Source organism: Heptranchias perlo, chromosome 7 (assembly GCF_035084215.1).
Source record: "Heptranchias perlo isolate sHepPer1 chromosome 7, sHepPer1.hap1, whole genome shotgun sequence".
Classification (NCBI taxonomy): Eukaryota; Metazoa; Chordata; class Chondrichthyes; order Hexanchiformes; family Hexanchidae; genus Heptranchias; species Heptranchias perlo.
This window is the reverse complement of record NC_090331.1, coordinates 57,186,067-57,204,922: the sequence shown is the minus strand read 5'-3', so window position 1 is coordinate 57,204,922 and position 18,856 is coordinate 57,186,067. Positions and strand designations below refer to the sequence as shown.

Below are 18,856 nucleotides of genomic sequence, written 5' to 3'. Positions count from 1 at the left end.
GCAGTTAATGGGTGATAGGGGATGGAAATGAAATCCTGCAGCAAACCCTGTCTACCTTTGTTTATTTGAATGCAGTGTGACAATGATGCAGTGGGTGTTGTGGCTTGTTCTCAACAAGGTGGAGAAAACTGGAATTTGAGATTTTTAGGCTGAGGATTCTGTGCCAAGCCTCAATGCCAGATTTTCCTCTGTTGGCCACACCCGAAAATAAGCAATAATTGGAGGAAATCTAGCCCTTTGTCTTTTTCAAGTCTTGCAGTTTTCTTTCATTTCTGATTTTCTTTCGTTCTATGAATCCCATATTATAAAGGTTTCTCCAAGAAATTCCACACTGAAGATTGATGTCCAGAAAACAGTACCTTCTTACTGCTGCTGCAGCTGAATGTTGTTTGTCACTGGAATCCTGCCACAATATCAATTATTATGATATGGTCAATTCTATATGCCCTACTTTAATGGAATACCATAGGATAATGAATGAATTCAGTATTCATCAAAAGAGTGCAGTTGTCTAGCAATTTGTTAAACAATATTTTGCAAAACTCACCACAAGAAAGCTCTTAACAATAGCCATGATCATCTCTGTATTTCCTCTTATAAGTGTAGACATTTGAATTGGTGAAGTTCATGTATGAATGCTTAATGCACTCTTACTACTGGAGAGAGAGGTGGAGAGACAGAGAGGTGTAGGGAGGGAATTCCAGAACTTAGGGCCTAGGCAGCTGAAGACACGGCCGCCAATGGTGGAGTGATTAAAATCGGGGATGCGCAAGAGGGAAGAATGGAAGAGCACAGAGATCTCGGAGGGTTGTAGGGCTGGAGGAGGTTACAGAGTTGGGGAGGGGAGAGGCCATGGAGAGATTTGAAAATAAGAATGAGAATTTTAAAATCCAGGTGTTCTTGGATTGGGAGCAAATAAAGATAATCAGTTGTCAATTAATCGCCTGAGTTGGTAATGCTGTTTCAAAAATGGACCTTTGATTGCTCTTCATATTTTAGAAATTTCCCAGGCATTATCCTTAAAACACAGACTACCTGGGTCTGGCAACCTTGTTGAAAAGAGGAGGGATGCATATTGAAAAAATCAAGTATGATCAAGGCAGGAAAAGCAATCTATTTGATTTGGGTGTACAGGGCACAATTTCAAAATTTGCAGATGACACAAAACTTGAAAGTGTAGTAAACAGTGAGGAGAATAGTAATAGACTTCAAGAGGAGATAAATAGGCTGGTGGAACAGGTGGACACATGGCAGATGAAATTTAATTCAGAGAAGTGTGAAGTGATACATTTTTGCAGGAAGAATGAAAAGAAACAAAATATAAACTAAATGGTTCAATTCTAAAGAGGTGAAGGAACAGAGAGATCTGGGAATATATGTGCACAAATCTTTGAAGGTGACAGAACAGGTTGAGAGAGTGGTTAAGAAAAGCATAGGAGATCCTGGGCTTTATAAATAGATTGTAAACAATTTTACAACACCAAGTTATAGTCCAGCAATTTTATTTTAAATTCACAAGCTTTCGGAGATTTTCTCCTTCCTCAGGCAAATGTTTATAAATAGAGGCATAGAGTACAAAAACAAGGAAGTTATGTTGAACCTTTATAAATCACTGGTTCGGCCACAACTGGAGTATTGTGTCCAATTCTGGGCACCACACTTTAGGAAGGATGTGAAGGCCTTAGAGAGGGTGCAGAAAAGATTTACTAGAATGGTTCCAGGGATGAGGGACTTCAGTTACATGGATAGACTGGACAAGCTGGAGTTGTTTTCCTTAGAGCAGAGAAGTTCGAGAGGAGATTTGATAGAAATGTTCAAAATCATGAAGGGTTTAGATAAAGAGAAATTGTTCCCATTGATGGAAAGGTCAAGAACCAGAGGACACAAATTTAAGGTGATTGGCAAAAGAACCAAAGGCGACATGAGGAAAAACTTTTTATGCAGGGAGTAGCTATGAACTGGAATGCGCTGCCTGAAAAGGTGGTGGAAGCAGATTCAATCATGGCTTTCAAAAAGGAATTGGATAAATACTTGAAGGGGAAAGAAACTGCTGGGCTATGAGGAAAGGGTGGGGGAATGGGACTAACTGGATTGCTCTTACAAAGAGCAGGCACGGGTTCCATGGACTGAATGGCCTCCTGCGCTGTAACCATTCTATAATTTAACCTTTTCTTCAATTACAGGTAGTATTTGTCCCCGATGTAGTGAGATTTATTTATGCGGTAAACCTGCTCTGTTTCATTGATCTAAATGATACAGTACCGAATTGAAAAGTGGATGGTGGAAACTTCTGCTTTGTTGTGCGTGAAATACTAATCTTTGAATAAGACGTTCATTTGCGTTGTGTTACAACGCTGGGTGGGGGAAAGCTTTAATTGAGACTGCTTGCAGTGAGAGTGCTGCTGCTCTATGTGCATTGGTGTGTGAGCCGCTCGTGCTCAGAGGGGGGGTCCAGCTTTCTTTTGCATTCAAAAAAAAAATCAGTTGCGGAGACAGTGGGAGCTCGGACTGGGAGAACCGGGACCTGCGGCAGGGAGTTGGGTGCAGCCAGTGTCTTGAGGTGAGCCGGCGCAGCGGGATCGTGCTGATTCACCTGCGCGGTCGTGTGGAACTTTGTGCGGGGATTTTGTCGGTGATTAACCGGGCGGTGCAGAGAGGGAGGAGGAGGAGGAGGAGGAGGGGGGAGAACAGACCGAGTATCCCCGGGCAACAAAGGAGCGCGTCTACCCCGGGCAGCCGGCGGCCCGCCCTCTCCTCCTCCTCCTCCTCCTCTCGGCCGCGAAGCCGGCCTTAAAAGCCCCTTTTAGCAGCGGCCGTGCGGGCGAGTTGGTAATTTTTAATTTTCATCTCGATTGCGGCGGTTGTTGGGCTGAAGGCTCGAGAGGACGGAGGGGAAAAGTAGGCCTGAGGTGGGTTGGACGGAGCTTTGTTCAGTGGCAGCGCCCACTGCTAGGTCCTCGCGACCCGCTGTGCTTATTTCCCCAATCACTGCGATTGTCGCTTATGAATATTATTTTTACACAATTGTTTGTCTTTTTTTTTTTAAAAAAAGAAGTTGTAATCTGCGATTTTCACTCCGCTCGGTTTGAAAGAACTGCCCTGATGCTGAGAGTCGATCTGCAGGGTGTACGTTATGATATGTGTCGTCCAGCCATTTTCAAAAAAGATAGGATGGGTACTTCCTGTGGGTTGGGAAAGAATCACATAATGAACCGGTATCTGCTGTTATTGAAGTCCCAAATTGCTGTCCTCTGTTAAAAGATAAATACTTTGGGTGTCAATGCAATGGTAGAAAGTAGATAATGTTCACAACATTGTGCTGATGAGGTTTGGACGTTTTCTTTTGGTCATTTGAGTGCCTGCCGCGTAAACCCATCACCATGAAAGACTTTAAACCAAACTACTGAGAAATCCACATAAGTAGTGTTTGTATACTTGATATGGAATGTGAGTGGATGTGGAGATGCACTCCACTTAGTTAAGCTCAGGCAATTTAGGTGCAGGTTGTCGAAATCCATGGTTTAGTCGCTCCCAAATGTCCAATATGATGGCCATGGAGTTCAACCAACTAAAAGCAGACAGGTTACCAACACAAAGCACTAAGTTTCCTGCTGCTTGTTAGAGCATTAGCTTGCAGGGTTATTTGGAGTTGAGTAAACAGATTCCTGGCCCCCACTCAGCTTTTTCCATCCAGGTTCCAGTCAATGATCCAGGTTATCTAGTCAGTTGTAAATGGTGCCCTGGAGTACCTCAGAGTTTCTTAGATCACATATCAGACTTGGGTGTCACCTTGGCTCAATCTGGTAACACTTACCTCTGAGTTAGAAGATTGTTGTTTCAAGATCCACTATGCACTTGAGTACATAATCTAATCTAACACTTCAGTGGAGAAGGAGTGGTATGTTGTTGGAGGTGTAATCTTTTGGATGATGCAGACAGGGCCTCAATATTAATTGCTTTATCAGGAGGACATACAAGATCCCTTGGTACTATTTGAAGAAGAGCAAGGATTTCTCATTGTGTTTTGGCCAACATTCCTCCTATAGTCAACACCAAAAATCTATTATCTGTTCATTTGGTTTCAGCTGTGGCTCAGTGGTAGCCCTCTCGCCTCTGAGTCAGAAGATTGTGGGTTCAAGCCCCACTTCAGAGACTTGAGAACACAATCTAGGCTGGCACTTCTGTGCAGTACTGAGGGAGTGCTGTGCTGTCTTTCGGATGAGATGTTAAACCGAGGCCCCCATCTGTTCTCTCAGGTGGGCGGAAAAGATCCCACCGCACTATTTGAAGAAGAGCATGGGAGATCTCCTGGTGTCCTGGCCAACATCTATCCCTGAACCAACACTTAAAACAGATGATCTGGTCATTTATTTCATTGCTGTTTGTGGGAGTTTGCTGTGTGCCAATTACAACAGTGACTACACTTCAAAAAGTTCTTTGTTGGCTGTAAAGCACTTTGGGACATCCTGAGGTTGTGAAAGGCGCTATATAAATGCACGTCTTTTTTTCTTTTCTCTCTCACTCCTGCACATTGTTTCTTGAGTCAAACTGTTTCCCCTGAAAATCAGCAGTTGCCACAAATTGGAAAATTTTGCAGTTTTTAAATTGTATTTTCTTTTGAATTCAGCAGTAACAAACTTCTTATTAGTGCCCATTGAGGCATATTAGAAAAGAAGCAAAACTGATCTGGTTAAAACTAATTTTTATCAAAGATTCCACACAATAGCCAACCATCTTTAATACATATCAAATATTAAACACCTTTATGTCTGCAGGAATAGAAAGCTAGCATTGTGCAACAAAAGCAGCTATTGACACTGGGATAGATCACTTAAGATACTAAATCAGTCGTCTTAATCAGGTGCAAAACCCATTATTCTGCCCGTTCTAAATGCAAGCCTTTTATTTTAAATGTGGTTTTATAATGAATTTTAGTCTTTCATAGGCTTCAGGTATTTTTTTAATCTGTGTTCTAGAAATTGAACTCTGCGATTTCATCACTTGAAAACAATGAGTCAGTGACTTTGCTTATGGAGTTAGTCCTAACATGAGTTTTGTAACTGAGCACTATAGCCCCATAATGTCGTTGCCCCAAAGAACGCGAGTTGGCATATCCCAAGTAGTCTAGCACCTGTAATGAGGTATTACCATGGATTCTTTATTTTTGAAGTGCTGCAAAGATCCTGGAAGTGTTGAACACTTGAAAACTTCTTTAATTCCATATTTATATATGAGGCAGTATTGAATGCATTCTGAAATGTATTTAGCAAATATACTTTCATAATACAGCTGTTTTTTCTAAAGGGATTATATGTGGAAGTAGTCAATTTGTTAAGATATGTCGAAACCTAAGGAAGCTACTGCACAAAAACTAAGTTCTTATCTACTATTGTACAAGACCAAAAAAATAGGTGCTCCACCTTTTAAAGATGGTTTGAATTTGTTTCAGTTAATGCTGCACATCTCTTGAGGATTTCTCTGGTGACATTCCTTATTCCCCAGATCAATGACTACAGCCTGCCATTATCAGCAAATGTAGTTGTTACCATGGCAACAATTCTCAGATGCAGAGCAAGACTACACAAATGACAAGATAGCAGACGCGTTTTATTGTAATGAAAATTGAAAGCAAAATTGCTGTCTTAGCTGAATTTAGATTGGCACCAATTAATGAAGATAAAAGTTATGGCTGTTGGTAGCCATCTTTGATTTTTTTTGGATCCTAGCCAGCTCTTTTTAAATATTGATTTTACTGTTAGGAAATTTTTTCTTTAAAAGAAAAATGGATAGTTCTTCAGCTGGTGAAGCTGGACGTGGGAAATGATCATTTTAAAGCATTTAATATTGTGTGTTGACAAACTAATACTTAAAGCAGTGATCTTCAATAGAATGTGACTAACCGCAGGTGTGGCTACGGCGACACTGTTTTAGCCACATGCACTAATTTTAGTAGAAAATGTCTTGCACACGATACAGGTAAATACACCTGAAGTGTGTAATTACTTAACAAACATCAATCACCATTCAGTGTGAAACTTTGCAGTCTTTCTCTTTCACCAAAGTGTGAAATTCTGTCATGAACATATCAGACCCAGTACATCTTAGTGCAGCGTCGAGGTTTTTGTCCAGCAGTTGCGAGCAGTACTTTGACTTCATCGGAGTGCTCGCTGAGAATGTCCGACGACGATGTCCATTACTCATTTTTTACTTACTAATCAAGAATGCAATTAGCCACATCTGAACTTCCAGTTAGCCACATGTGGCTAGTGGCTAACGTATTGGACAATACTGATACTTTTCAGTGGAAACTTATGCCATTGTCAAAAAGCAATTTTATTTTTCTGCAAACAATGCAAGTAGTTGTAATCATAGGATATTAGACAAAGATTGCATAAGAAAATATATACCTAAATAAGGCTACTTGACTTATCAACTTAATATCCTTCCATACAGCTTGTTTACTTATCGTGGAATGTACCTTACAATCACAAATTAAGGAGGTAAAGTTATCTGGAAATTTTTCCTCATCCCATAAGATAATAGAGTAGGAATATCCAAGATATTGATCTAACATGTCAAATTATATTCTGATCCTGATTAGTTGCGATATGTATGCATCCGGCCAGCCGGCACAGGTCTAATTGTGTCCTTAGAGTATCTGATAGTCTATGTCAATGCCTTCAATCATTTTCTTAAGCTAGTGATTATCCAGCTTTGTTTAAAAGAAAAGTATAAATTGACGTATGGAAGTATATATCTACAGCAAATGTAAGACCGCTATTCATGATAGGAGGGAGAGAGAAAACAGGGAACTACGGGCCAGTTAGCCTGACGTTAGTCGTTGGGAAAATGCGGGAATCCATTATTAAGGAAGTGGTAACAGGGCACTTGGAAAATCATAATATGATTAGGCAGAGTCAACATGGTTTTATGAAAGGGAAATTATGTTTGACATTTATTAGAGTTCTTTGAGGATGTAACTAGCAGGGTACATAAAGGGAAACCAGTGGATGGAGTATATTTGGATTTTCAGAACGCATTCAATAAAGTGCCACGTAAAAGGTTGTTACGCAAGATAAGGGCTCATGGGGTTGGGGGTAATATATTAGCATGAATAGTAGATTGGTTATCGGACAGAAAACGGAGAGTAGGAATAAACAGGTCATTTTCAGGTTGGCAGACTGTAACTGGTGGGGTGCCGCAAGGATCAGTGCTTGGGCCTCAGCTATTTACAATTTATATTAATGACTTGGATGAAGGGACTGAGTGTATTGTATCCAAATTTGCTGATGATACTTTCCCATCTAGCTTTGTAAGCTGTGAGGAGGATACAAAGAGGCTGAAAAGTGATATAGACAGGTTAAGTGAGTAGGCAAGAAGGTGGCAGATGGAGTATAATGTGGGGAAATGTGAAGTTATTCACTTTGGTAGGAAGAATAGAAAAACAGATTATCTTTTAAATGGTGAGAAACTATTAAATGTTGGTGTTCAGAGAGATTTGGGTGTCCTCGTACAAGAAACACAAAGTTAACATGCAGGTACAGCAAGCAATTAGGAAGGCAAATGTCGTATTGGCCTTTATTGCAAGGGGATTGAAGTACAAGAGTAAGGAAGTCTTGCTATAACTGTACCGGGGTGTACACCTGGAGTACTGTATACCGTTTTGGTCTCCATGTCTAAGGAAGGATATACTTGCCTAGAGGCAGTGCAACAAAGGTTTATTAGATTTATTCCTGGGATGAGAGATATGTCCAATGAGGAGAGATTGAGTAGAATGGGCTTATGCTCTCTGGAGTTTAGAAGAATGAGAGGTGATCTAATTGAAACACATAAGATTCTGAGGGGGCTTGACAGGGTAGATGCTGAGAGGTTGTTTCCTCTGGCTGGAGAGTCTAGAACTAGGAGGCATGGTCTCAGGATAAGGGGTTGACCATTTAAGACTGAGATGAGAAAGAATTTCTTCATTCAGGGTTGTGAATCTTTGGAATTCTCAACCCCAGAGGGCTGTGGATGCTGAGTCGTTGAGTATATTCAAGGCTGAGATAGATAGATTTTTGGACTCTATGGGAATCAAGGGATATGGGTTTCTCCCAGGAAAGTGAAGTTGAGGCTGAAGATCAGCCATGATCCTATTGAATGGCAGAGCAGGCTTGAGTGGCCGTATGGTCTACTCCTGCTCCTGTTTCTTATGTTCTTACCCAAGGGAGGAGTGATGGGGGGATCAATTTGTTTTAATCGCTGATCTTGTTTTGAGTCTTGTTAATCTTCTCCTATTTCCTTGATCAATTGAAATTTTAATTATTTAACCAATCCACATTATCATTAATCTTCATTTTTTTAAAACCCTCTTAAGCTTTTAACTTCCAAATTCAGCTCTGTAAATCTCTTCTCATAACTTTAATCATATAGTTCAACAGTCATTGTTGTCACTCTTTTCTGATCCCTCTCTAGCATGTCAATGTCCTTTGCAGGAAGGGTAGCAAAACTGGAACTTGAAATTCTAAATGCAGCCTCACCAATGAGTTATACCTGGTGAAAAAAGCCTGATTTTAAATTGTAAATAAAGGTTCATTCCAGAATTTCATCAGCTTGTTTGTAACAGCTTTTCATTGATATGATGAATTCATAATACACAATAGTGTAGCTACTATATTGTAGTTTTCTCTTTCCATATCATTTTATCAGGCCTAAAATTACACTAAGAACCTAGCGAACAAATATTTAATGAATTTGTCTGAAATTCTGATATCTGCTGTAAAAATAAGTGGGTTAATACAACCACTACATTGAAAGAAATTTCAGATGACTATGTTAAACATTTGTAAGTTAATATTCCACAGCAGAATCTCAGTGTCATTGGTTTTGCTAGGACAGATACTTTGACAACAGTTCTAGCAATAAAGAAGTTTGAATAACTGGAAAACTATCCATTTTTATGTTAATGTTCTATCGATAACTCAGACACATCAATGTAAAGGTAATCAAAACAGTTTGAGAAACTCAAGTACATTTTGGGACAGTTGTACAATATGATCACATATAGGTACAGAGTGCTTTCCTGCATTTTCCCCCCAGAAGTAGAGGGGAAGGAGTATTCTGGGATATTTTAGAACTGAGAAAACTGTAAACCAAACCATTTTTGGCGACAGGCACTGTTTTCATTTAAAGAGATACCAGCAAAAGCTGAAACTTTGATCTGCTGGTGCATATGATGTTTGTCATTCTCTTGTCCCAGCACAATATAGTTTACTGGTTGAATATGCATTTCTTTTAATTCTCCCCCACACTCAAGAAATTTGTGCAATTTTGAAACAGTAATACATTTTCACTTTGTAGGCACTTCAGTCCAAACATTTTTTAAAAATTCGCACATGGAAACTCAGAACATGTTTTCAATATCATTTAAACCATGTAGATCTTGATTTAAGTTAAATATTTATCAGGCCAGTTTGCTATTTGAGAAAGACAAATTTGCACTTTGAAAATTGGCCAGTTTTGACCAAGAAGCCTGTGCTGAATGTGACTGGCAGACACAAAATATCTTTTGCCCAAACCATTATTTTTTGTTTATAAATCTTTTATGTAGTCGGATAAGTGCTGTATTAGAAAATTGACTCTTTCACTTCTGTTCTCTTTTGTTATGTAAAGGAGTAAAATTTACTCTATGTAGCAGGGGGTTAAAGTCTGATCAAAAGTACATTGGTGTGTACTCTTTTTGATGGAAGTTTTCCATTTTGTTGTATGATAAGAGCTTGACCTGCGGTTATATTTATTTAGTCTGATAAACTTAATAAATGCTCTACCTGATAATTATTTAAGACAATGTATTATTGAATGACAAACACCATGCCATAAATCAATTTTTGATCCAGGATAGAATTTCAGTTATTGTGAGCATAATGGAATTGGCCATGCATTGACAATTTCATAACTTCACATGTTTTGTATTGTGGAAAATTGGTATTTACAGTTTTTGTTTTTTTTAAAAAAAAAGAGCTGTGCTTTTAAGGCCACGAAGTCTAGTTGCTGTTAAGTAAACATTGAATTTAATTCCCATTCAGGTTGTAGGTCAGAGCCTTGGCTTTGCTTGTGTTTTTTTAAAGTGTGGTTGAAAAGTCAATTCGGAGGCTGCAGGCATTCTCATTCTCGTATTTTTCTGATCCTGGAGAGTTTTTGTACATTCGGAAGGGCACAGAAATTTGAATGTGATGGACAGGAAATGGAGAAGTGTGAAGGGCAGAATATGTGTGCTAGACGTACTGTTTTTATTATGTTTTATATATAGATTGCAGAAATCCATTAAGTGATAAATAAAGTGGTAACTTTCTGTTCAAGACTAATGTTAAATTGCTAATCCTGCTAGCTTACGGTGAAAATGGTGCGCAACCTTAGTGTCTTGTTTAGCCGTGAGCTGAGCTTCAAACCCCACATCTTATCCATCGCTACAAATTCTGTACGATGCCCGCCTCTGTTCCTATCTTCCCCACCCCCCCACCCCCCACCCCCCACCACCCGCTACTGAAACTGTCATCCATACATTTGCAGTCTTCTCTAATGGTATCCTGGGCTCTATCCTACATAACCTCCAACTCATCAAAAATTCTACTGTTCCTATCCTATCTTATACCGAATTCCAGTCACCTATTGTCCCTCTGCTTGCAAACCTTCTCTGACTTTCCATCCCCCAATGCATTGATTTCAGAATCCTCACCATTGTTTACAAATTCATCCATGACCTTGCCCACTTCCCAGTTTGCACTCTCTTCCCCCTTCCCAGTTTGCCATTGGAGACACAGCTTTATTATTGTATTTTCTTTTTTAGGACATGGACTTATGAAGAATTTTGAGAGACCATTGGACCATGTATCTGCTAACAGAAATCTTTCAAGTAAGTAATAACAGTTCTTTCAAGGCTACAGATTTCAGGAGTATGAAGTACAAAATAATTCCATGAAAAGGGGTCAACAATCTAGTTTAAATTTCCCATTTATTTTCCTTTTTACCTGCTTGAAATAAATTCTGAAAGGAATTGTCCTGCATAAGTTTAACTTAAATGTGCACTTTTTCCTGCCTCCAAAACCTGCAGGAGTATTACCTTTCCAAATAAGTAAGCCTTGCCAGTAGCACACCTCAAATGACCTAGTGCCTCACGTGGCTCTCATTTCAAGAAGATGAAACTATAGCGTTTATGTTGGAATCTTGGATTTTGTCTGGGATGTGTAGGCTGGCTCCAGAATCTCTGCAAGGATAGATGGCGACTTTGAGCTTGTCTCTAATCAGTGAGGCAAGGTGGCCCATATAGAATGTCTTCTTGCCCTGTTAGCGGATTCCCTGGAAATAGTCCACTTAATGCTTTGTTCAATGAGCTAAATATGGTATTATTTCTCTGCACAGCTCAAGAGGGTGTCTTGAAGGTATTGCTCGGAAGATACAAGGGAATTTGTCCCAATTGCTTATGCATTTCTGTATCTATGCATTCTTTGGTATTTTACTGAGAAGGGGCAAGTGCACTCATCTTTCTTGTTCTTCTTCAATGACAATGAAATATGGGGTACGGTGGTGTAGTGGTTATGTGACTGGACTAGTAAACCCAGAGGCCTGAACTAATAATCCAGACAACGTGAGTTCAAATCCCATTGTGGCAGTTTGAGAATTTGAATTCAGTTTTAAAAATCTGGAAATAACAAACTGGTATCAGTAAAGGTGACCATGAAGCTGTCGGATTGTTGTAAAAACCAAACTGGTTCACTAATGTCTTTTAGGGAAGGAAATCTGCTGTCCTTAGCGGTCTGGCCTATATGTGACTCCATTCCCCCACCAACGTGGTTGACTTGTTAACGCCCTCTGAAGTGGCATAGCAAGACACTCAGTTGTTAAGGGTGGACAATAAATGCCAGCCTTGCCAGTGATGACCAGATCCCGAGTGAACTTAAAAAAAAAAATGAAATCCGAATGCCGATTAAGCTTTCCATATATGTCGCCAAACAATTCTTCATGTAAATAAAAATAGGAAATGCATAGCACCTGCAATGCGAAAAGACTGCTTGTTACAAATTCAGGTTTGCCATAGATATCTTCTCTGGTTCACTTGCTCCTGTAAACAGCCTGAGTGTCTTTCTTTTATGGGATTTGACTCGCACAGCCTACTTGTACAATATTGTAACTCGCGAGTGTAACAGCAAAACGCCCTTGTGATCTGAAGTACATATTTGTGTCATGTATGTACGACTTCAATCTCTCCAAAGGCGGACTGAGAAAACACTTGCTGAAATGAGGCCTGGTAATGAATCGATGAGCTGTTTTATTTTACAGTAAGGTGAACATACAGAATTGTAGTTACGATTGGATTCACTTAATTCAAACAGTGCAACTTAACTTATATTTGTGTAATAAGACAAAATTGAGAATGCACAATACTTCCCCATGTCAGCAAGTCAATTACGACATGACTTAATCAAGATGACTTCCGACCATTTTCTCCTGCTCTCCAACCTTTGCTGCTTAACTGTCTTTGTGTGTTCATAACCATAAAGGGAAGGCCTTCCAGGTCACCTGCCAAGCGTCTGGGACCAGTGACTCCCCAACACAACAGTTATTATGAGGTATTAATCGATTCCCAAGACAAGCTAACGAATTGCTTATAATTTACACTCCATGAGGAAATAACATTATTGCTAGCTCATTAGCATCTTATCGACCTTCATCTCAAGACCCCATTTTTAACTTGTATGCATATGCTATATTTTAAAATACAACCTTTAAAGTAACTCTTTTTTTCCAAATTAATTCTGTGAAAAAGTGGTCAAAAAATTCTGAAACATGACACTGGTTAACATTTTGGGTAAAACCCTTTTTCATAATTGTCTGATTGCACCCAAAGCATTCTCTTTATGGATGCAGACAAACCTGCTGTGAATTTCAAGCATTTCTATTTTTGTTTTAACTTTTCAGCATTTTCATTTTATATTTGCTTAGTTCTTCAAAGTTTGGAATTTCTAGACATGGAATGGAATGCCTTCCTTCAACCCATATATTAAATCGAGGACCAAGCTAAGGGGTGGATTTATGCCCAAAAAAGGAAGCAGTTGGAGGGAAGGTTCTGACCTACACACAGCTGTCAGTCCGTAGCCTGCAAGAGCAGTCAGCCTCATGGTGGGCAAAACCTCTTTGTCTTTTTGGCAAAACCCCTTATTTGTGGACCTAGGCTAAGCAGTTAGGGATGAGTAAGTGTGATGCATTGTATTGGACTGAAACACTCATCCATTCCATTCCATGCTTGACACGAATATCAAGTCTAGACTGTCACATCGCAAACTGTTCTGTATGGGTCATTGTACCATGTGAAGGCAGTTGTCCATCATATAGCTTGAGGAAACTGAGGCTTGACATGACAGCTGCTGAAAGTCATTAGTTGGAGGCAAATACATTCTCATATATCCAAGGTTTGGTTCTCTTGAATTGAGTTGCAGAGTGGTAAGCAGCTGCTGCTGCTGAAGTTCTTCACTTCCAACTGGCAAAACCACTATTGAATGGGATATGATGTGTGTTCTTGCTGTGGTCAGGAAGATAATGACAATTTGCTTGCACTTTATGGTGAATTGTGCTACTCACCATGCTGTATCAGAGGAGTTCCTGGTACCAAATTTCTAGTCAGCTATAGAGATGTAATACACAAAGCTTGGGAGATGGCCTGGAGGCAGCAAGAGGGATGTGATATTCAGCCTCCGCACCTTGATTGACCCAAACCAGGCTTAATTCAAAGATAAGCCTGACCTGGTTTATTTTTGTTTTACTAAAACGGCCAGAGTTCATTTCTATAAGTTGGTGGCAGTAACATTGCTAGATTAGTAATTGTTACACTAATATACTGTCTGGGCTAGATGGCTAATCTAAGGTTTATATTGTAAATCTAATGTGTTAGGTATAAGATGCTGACTCATTGAATGTTTATCTTGCAGAATTGTAGACCTTTCTGACCATTCTAGTTCTGAAAAAATGGAAGCCACAAGTATGTTGCCTATACTGAAGAAAAGGCTAGCCTTTCTCTCAGGTACAGTATTGTCTGTATTACATGATGGTTGCACGTGCTGTGTAGAGTTTTAAGAACGATTGCTCTGTGTTCCTGATATAGCATTGTTAACCTATTCACTGATCTATTTAATTGATAATACTCTAATCCTACCTCATGGTTGTCATTGTATACTCTTTTGCCTTTGTATTTTGAATAGTATTAATGGGTGTATAGCAGGGTAGGATTGTGAAGAAATTGTGGATATGTACGTTACTGGTGTCTTTCTTTGCTAATCAGCATTTCCCTGTTGTGGTCACTTGGGTTAAAATTCTTGAGTAGGTATCAGAAAATGTAATGCTAACACTGAGGTAACATTGGTCATTTTATTTTCAATCAATCCAGTTGTGTCTAGCATATGATTATAATTAGAGGTTTCCTGTTATCACTTTATTTGGCAGCCCAAAACTTGAAACCTATGCTGTCTGATCTTTGGGTGGAAAATGGGGCTAGCGCCAACCCACTTTTCTGCCATAATTTCTGGTGGATGGTGGTGCCCACCGTAAAATGGGCGTACAAATTTAAATGAAGCTTTAATGACGTGGCATTATAAATCCCAATTTCTGTCATTTCTTTGTGATCAGTAGTAAGCATAATGGTATCCTGGAATGACTCTAGGGGGCCAGTTGAGACATCTAACATAAACATTTGATACCATTATGCTTGCTGTTGATCGCGAAGAATTGTCAGAAATTGGGATTTATAATGCCGCGTCATTACAGCTTCATTTAAATTTGTACACCCATTTTACGGTGGGCACCACCATCCACTAGAAAATTATGGCAGCATAGTGCGTTGGCGCTAGCCCCAAAAGCCAAGCACAGATAATTAAAAGCTTTGCAGAATCTTTCTTCATTGATTATGGCCAATTCTTTTTCTTCCTGACAACTGCTTTGCCATCTGTCTTTGTGCCTTTTGCTGGGGGGCTGCCATTTCCCCTCCCGACTCCATCCCCTCAGACAGGATACAACGGGAACTGGGGATTCCCCTTTCTTCTTGAAAGAAGACAATGAAGAGTAATGTTTCCAGGCAAGGTTAGGCTACATTGCAGATGCATGATGCCCATCTGCAGAGTATGCAGCAGAGGTGCTCCTATGTGCAATTGATTGAAGGAATAGTGCAAACAGAACCTTCACTTTATAAAAGAAGCTGTCAGTTATGCCACATGCTGTAAGAGGACCTGCAGCCCGCACTCCTCTGCTGGTGGCTATAGAGGTCACCACCGCCATGGGGTCATTCCAGGCTGCCGCTCAGGACATCTAACATAAACCAAACAGCTGTGCACAAATGCATTAAACAAATCATAAATGTGGTGTTCTCTCACGCAGCAATTTAACAGATTTGCCAACAAAACCATGAAAAGGCACTACCCTTTAACTGAGTGGCAAGATTTCCACAGGAGTCACAAATGTCATCTATGTGTCCATAAAGGGGTTTCAGCACTTATGTCAATGTCACTTTCAAAGAAACATTCAAAATCAACCATTTTATAATGAGATAATTATAAAATAAGCCAACAATTTTTGTGGTTGCTGAACTTGTGTGTATACAGCACTTTAAATGCTTTTTTTATTGGTGGGAGCTGTGGATGTTTATCCGTGAATGGTGGAGGACAATTAAACAACTAAGGGGAGGAGGAGGCTCTGTAAACATCCCCATCCTCAATGATGGCGCAGTCGAGAACGTGAGTGCAAAAGACAAGGCTGAAGTGTTTGCAACCATCTTCAGCCAGAAGTGCCGAGTGGTTGATCCATCTCGGCCTCCTCCCAATATCCCTACCATCACGGAGCCAGTCTTCAGCCAATTCGATTCACTCCACGTGATATCAAGAAACGGCTGAGTGCACTAGATACAGCAAAGGCTATGAGCCCCGACAACATCCCTGCTGTAGTGCTGAAGACTTGTGCTCCAGAACTAGCCGCGCCTCTAGCCAAACTGTTCCAGTACAGCTACAACACTGGCATCTACCCGACAATGTGGAAAATTGCCCAGGTATGTCCTGTCCACAAAAAGCAGGACAAATCCAATCCGGCCAATTACCGCCCCATCAGTCTACTCTCAATCATCAGCAAAGTGACGGAAGGTGTCGTCGACAGTGCTATCAAGCGGCACTTACCAATAACCTGTTGACCGATGCTCAGTTTGGGTTCCGCCAGGACCACTCGGCTCCAGACCTCATTACAGCCTTGGTCCAAACATGGACAAAAGAGCTGAATTCCAGAGGTGAGAGTGACTGCCCTTGACATCAAGGGAGCATTTGACCGAGTGTGGCACCAAGGAGCCCTAGTAAAATTGAAGTCAATGGGAATCAGGGAAAACTCTCCATTGGCTGGAGTCATACCTAGCACAATGAAGATAGTAGTGGTTGTTGGAGGCCAATCATCTCAGCCCCAGGACATTGCTGTAAGAGTTCCTCAGGGCAGTGTCTTACGCCCAACCATCTTCAGCTGCTTCATCAATGACCTTCCCTCCATCATAAGGTCAGAAATGGGGATGTTCGCTGATGATTGCATGGTGTTCAGTTCCATTCAGATAATGAAGCAGTCCGTGCCCGCATGCAGCAAGACCTGGACAACATCCAGGCTTGGGCTGATAAGAAGCAAGTAACATTCGTGCCAGGCAATGACCATCTCCTTCAAGAGAGAGTCTAACCACCTCCCCCTGACATTCAACGGCATTACCATTGCCGAATCCCCCACCATCAACATCCTGGAGGTCACCATTGACCAGAAACTTAACTGGACCAGCCACATAAATACTGTGGTTACAAGAGCAGGTCAGAGGTTGGGTATTCTGTGGCGAGTGACTCACCTCCTAACTCCCCAAAGCCTTTCCACCATCTACAAGGCACAAGTCAGGAGTGTGATGGAATACTCTCCACTTGCTTGGATGAGTGCAGCTCCAACAACACTCAAGAAGCTCGACACCATCCAGGACAAAGCAGCCCGCTTGATTGGCACCCTAAACATTCACTCCCTTCACCACTGGCGCACTATGGCTTCAGTGTGTATCATCTACAGGATGCACAGCAGCAACTCGCCAAGGCCTCTTCGACAGCACCTCCCAAACCCGCAACCTCTACCACCTAGAAGGACAAGAGCAGCAGGCACATGGGAACAACACCACCTGCACGTTCCCCTCCAAGTCACACACCATTCCGACTTGGAAAAACATCGCTGTTCCTTCATTGTCGCTGGGTCAAAATCCTGGAGCTCCCTACCTGACAGCACTGGGAGAGCCTTCACTACACGGATTGCAGCGGTTCAAGAAGGCGGCTCACCACCACCTTCTCAAGGGCAATCGGGGATGGGCAATAAATGCTGGCCTCGCCAGCGACACCCACATCCCATGAACGAATAAGAAAAAATGGTTATGACCAAACACTAAATAGCAACCATGCAAAATGATTTAGGGACAAATTTGTTAAAAGACCTCTTATCTGCTCAGAGAAATTTTCATCATTACCTCCTTGTCATTAACTCCCTGATATCAGCACCTGGCTCTAATGTGGCAGTACAGGTCAGCATCCTACTTGGTTGTAGATGTTGATCTAGGGCCTTCAGCAGTTCGATGGTGGCAAAATAGAAAATACTGGAAATGCATAGCAGGTCAGACTGCATCTGTGAAGAGGGGAAAAAAAAGACAGGTTATGATGTTGCGGGTGTGCACTCTTTATAAAGCACACCTGAAACATCATACCCTGTTTGTTTTCGCTTTGCAGATGTTGTCTGATCTGTGTTTTTCCAAGATTTTCTATTTTATTTGATTTCCAAAATTTGTATTTTTTTTATATTTTAAATTTTTAAGTTAGGTTGTGTTGTTTTCACAGTGTGGGAAAGGAAATGGTGTCGAGCCAATGGACAGTAACAGATGATACAAGGAGTAGGACCTCCCTTTCCTAACCTTTTATTTATCTGTAACTTTAGGTTTATGCATGTTAAAATACTAATTTTTGTTTACACTTTAGTTTGCCCAGTGAACTTTCAACCTTTTTAACAAAAAGTGCTGATGAAGACTGCCCTTCTACTAATAGTTTGCCATGACTTTGAAAAAAACACAGTTAGCCAGCTAACCTAGCTTGTTGGTGTAGGAAAGCTCTTTGGATTAGCAACAAACTTAGTACCGTTTTCTTGATTTATCTTTTTTTTCAAAAGACCAAAGTGAAGTTGCAAACTGTGCAAATAAATTTGTTGGAACATTTTACAAAGTTTACAGATCACACAAAATTGACAACTTGCTTGTCGTTCTTTCATATAAAAGACTGTTATTGGCATTGAGTCTACCAGGAAAAATTAAATCCAGTTAAGTAAAAACAAAGAAATGTTCCCAGAGGTACCATATGCTTGTTCCTTGTTCACTTCCTGCATACTAAAGATAGATCTTAATCTGTGCAGTAGGGTTGAATGGCATTGTAAATAAAATTCATTGTTCTTTCCTGACTTGCCTGATCTTTAACGCCTTTGAATTCCTGTGTTAATTTTATTTCAACAATAAAAATTTGCATCTTTGTGTTTTTTAAAAAAAAATTCAGAGGAAGGGTAGGCCCACTCTTGCTGATGAGGTCACAAAACTGGGAGCTTAAATCCTTAATATAATTCTCTGCATGGAGTGGAATCAGAGAACTATTTCCTAAATTGCTTTGCAAGATTGAGATCACATGGCACACTTCCCTGCAAGGTTCTGGAGTGGATCTCTAATTCCTTACCATCCAGTCACCAGAAAGGACATTCCACCCTCCCCTCGTACCTGTTAACTTCCTGCTTTTAGACCCAATCTGTGTTACTGCTA

General features: G+C 40.5%; 1 protein-coding gene across 3 annotated transcripts in view; it reads left to right on the top strand.

Annotated features, from left to right (window-relative positions):
- The first annotated feature begins 2,418 nt into the window (after positions 1 to 2,418).
- The window catches only part of sestd1 (SEC14 and spectrin domains 1), a 129,094-nt gene continuing 112,656 nt past the window's right edge, over positions 2,419 to 18,856 (top strand). Inside the window, exons 1-3 of one of the 3 annotated variants that reach the window (XM_067987654.1) lie at positions 2,419 to 2,560; positions 10,823 to 10,888; positions 13,959 to 14,050. In XM_067987654.1, the coding sequence (XP_067843755.1) occupies positions 13,996 to 14,050 (55 nt within the window). In that variant the 5' untranslated portion in view covers positions 2,419 to 2,560; positions 10,823 to 10,888; positions 13,959 to 13,995. Of the gene's footprint in view, positions 2,561 to 2,639; positions 2,910 to 10,822; positions 10,889 to 13,958; positions 14,051 to 18,856 lie in introns of those variants that run through there. The other 2 variants (XM_067987655.1, XM_067987653.1) reach the window with 2 other exon arrangements.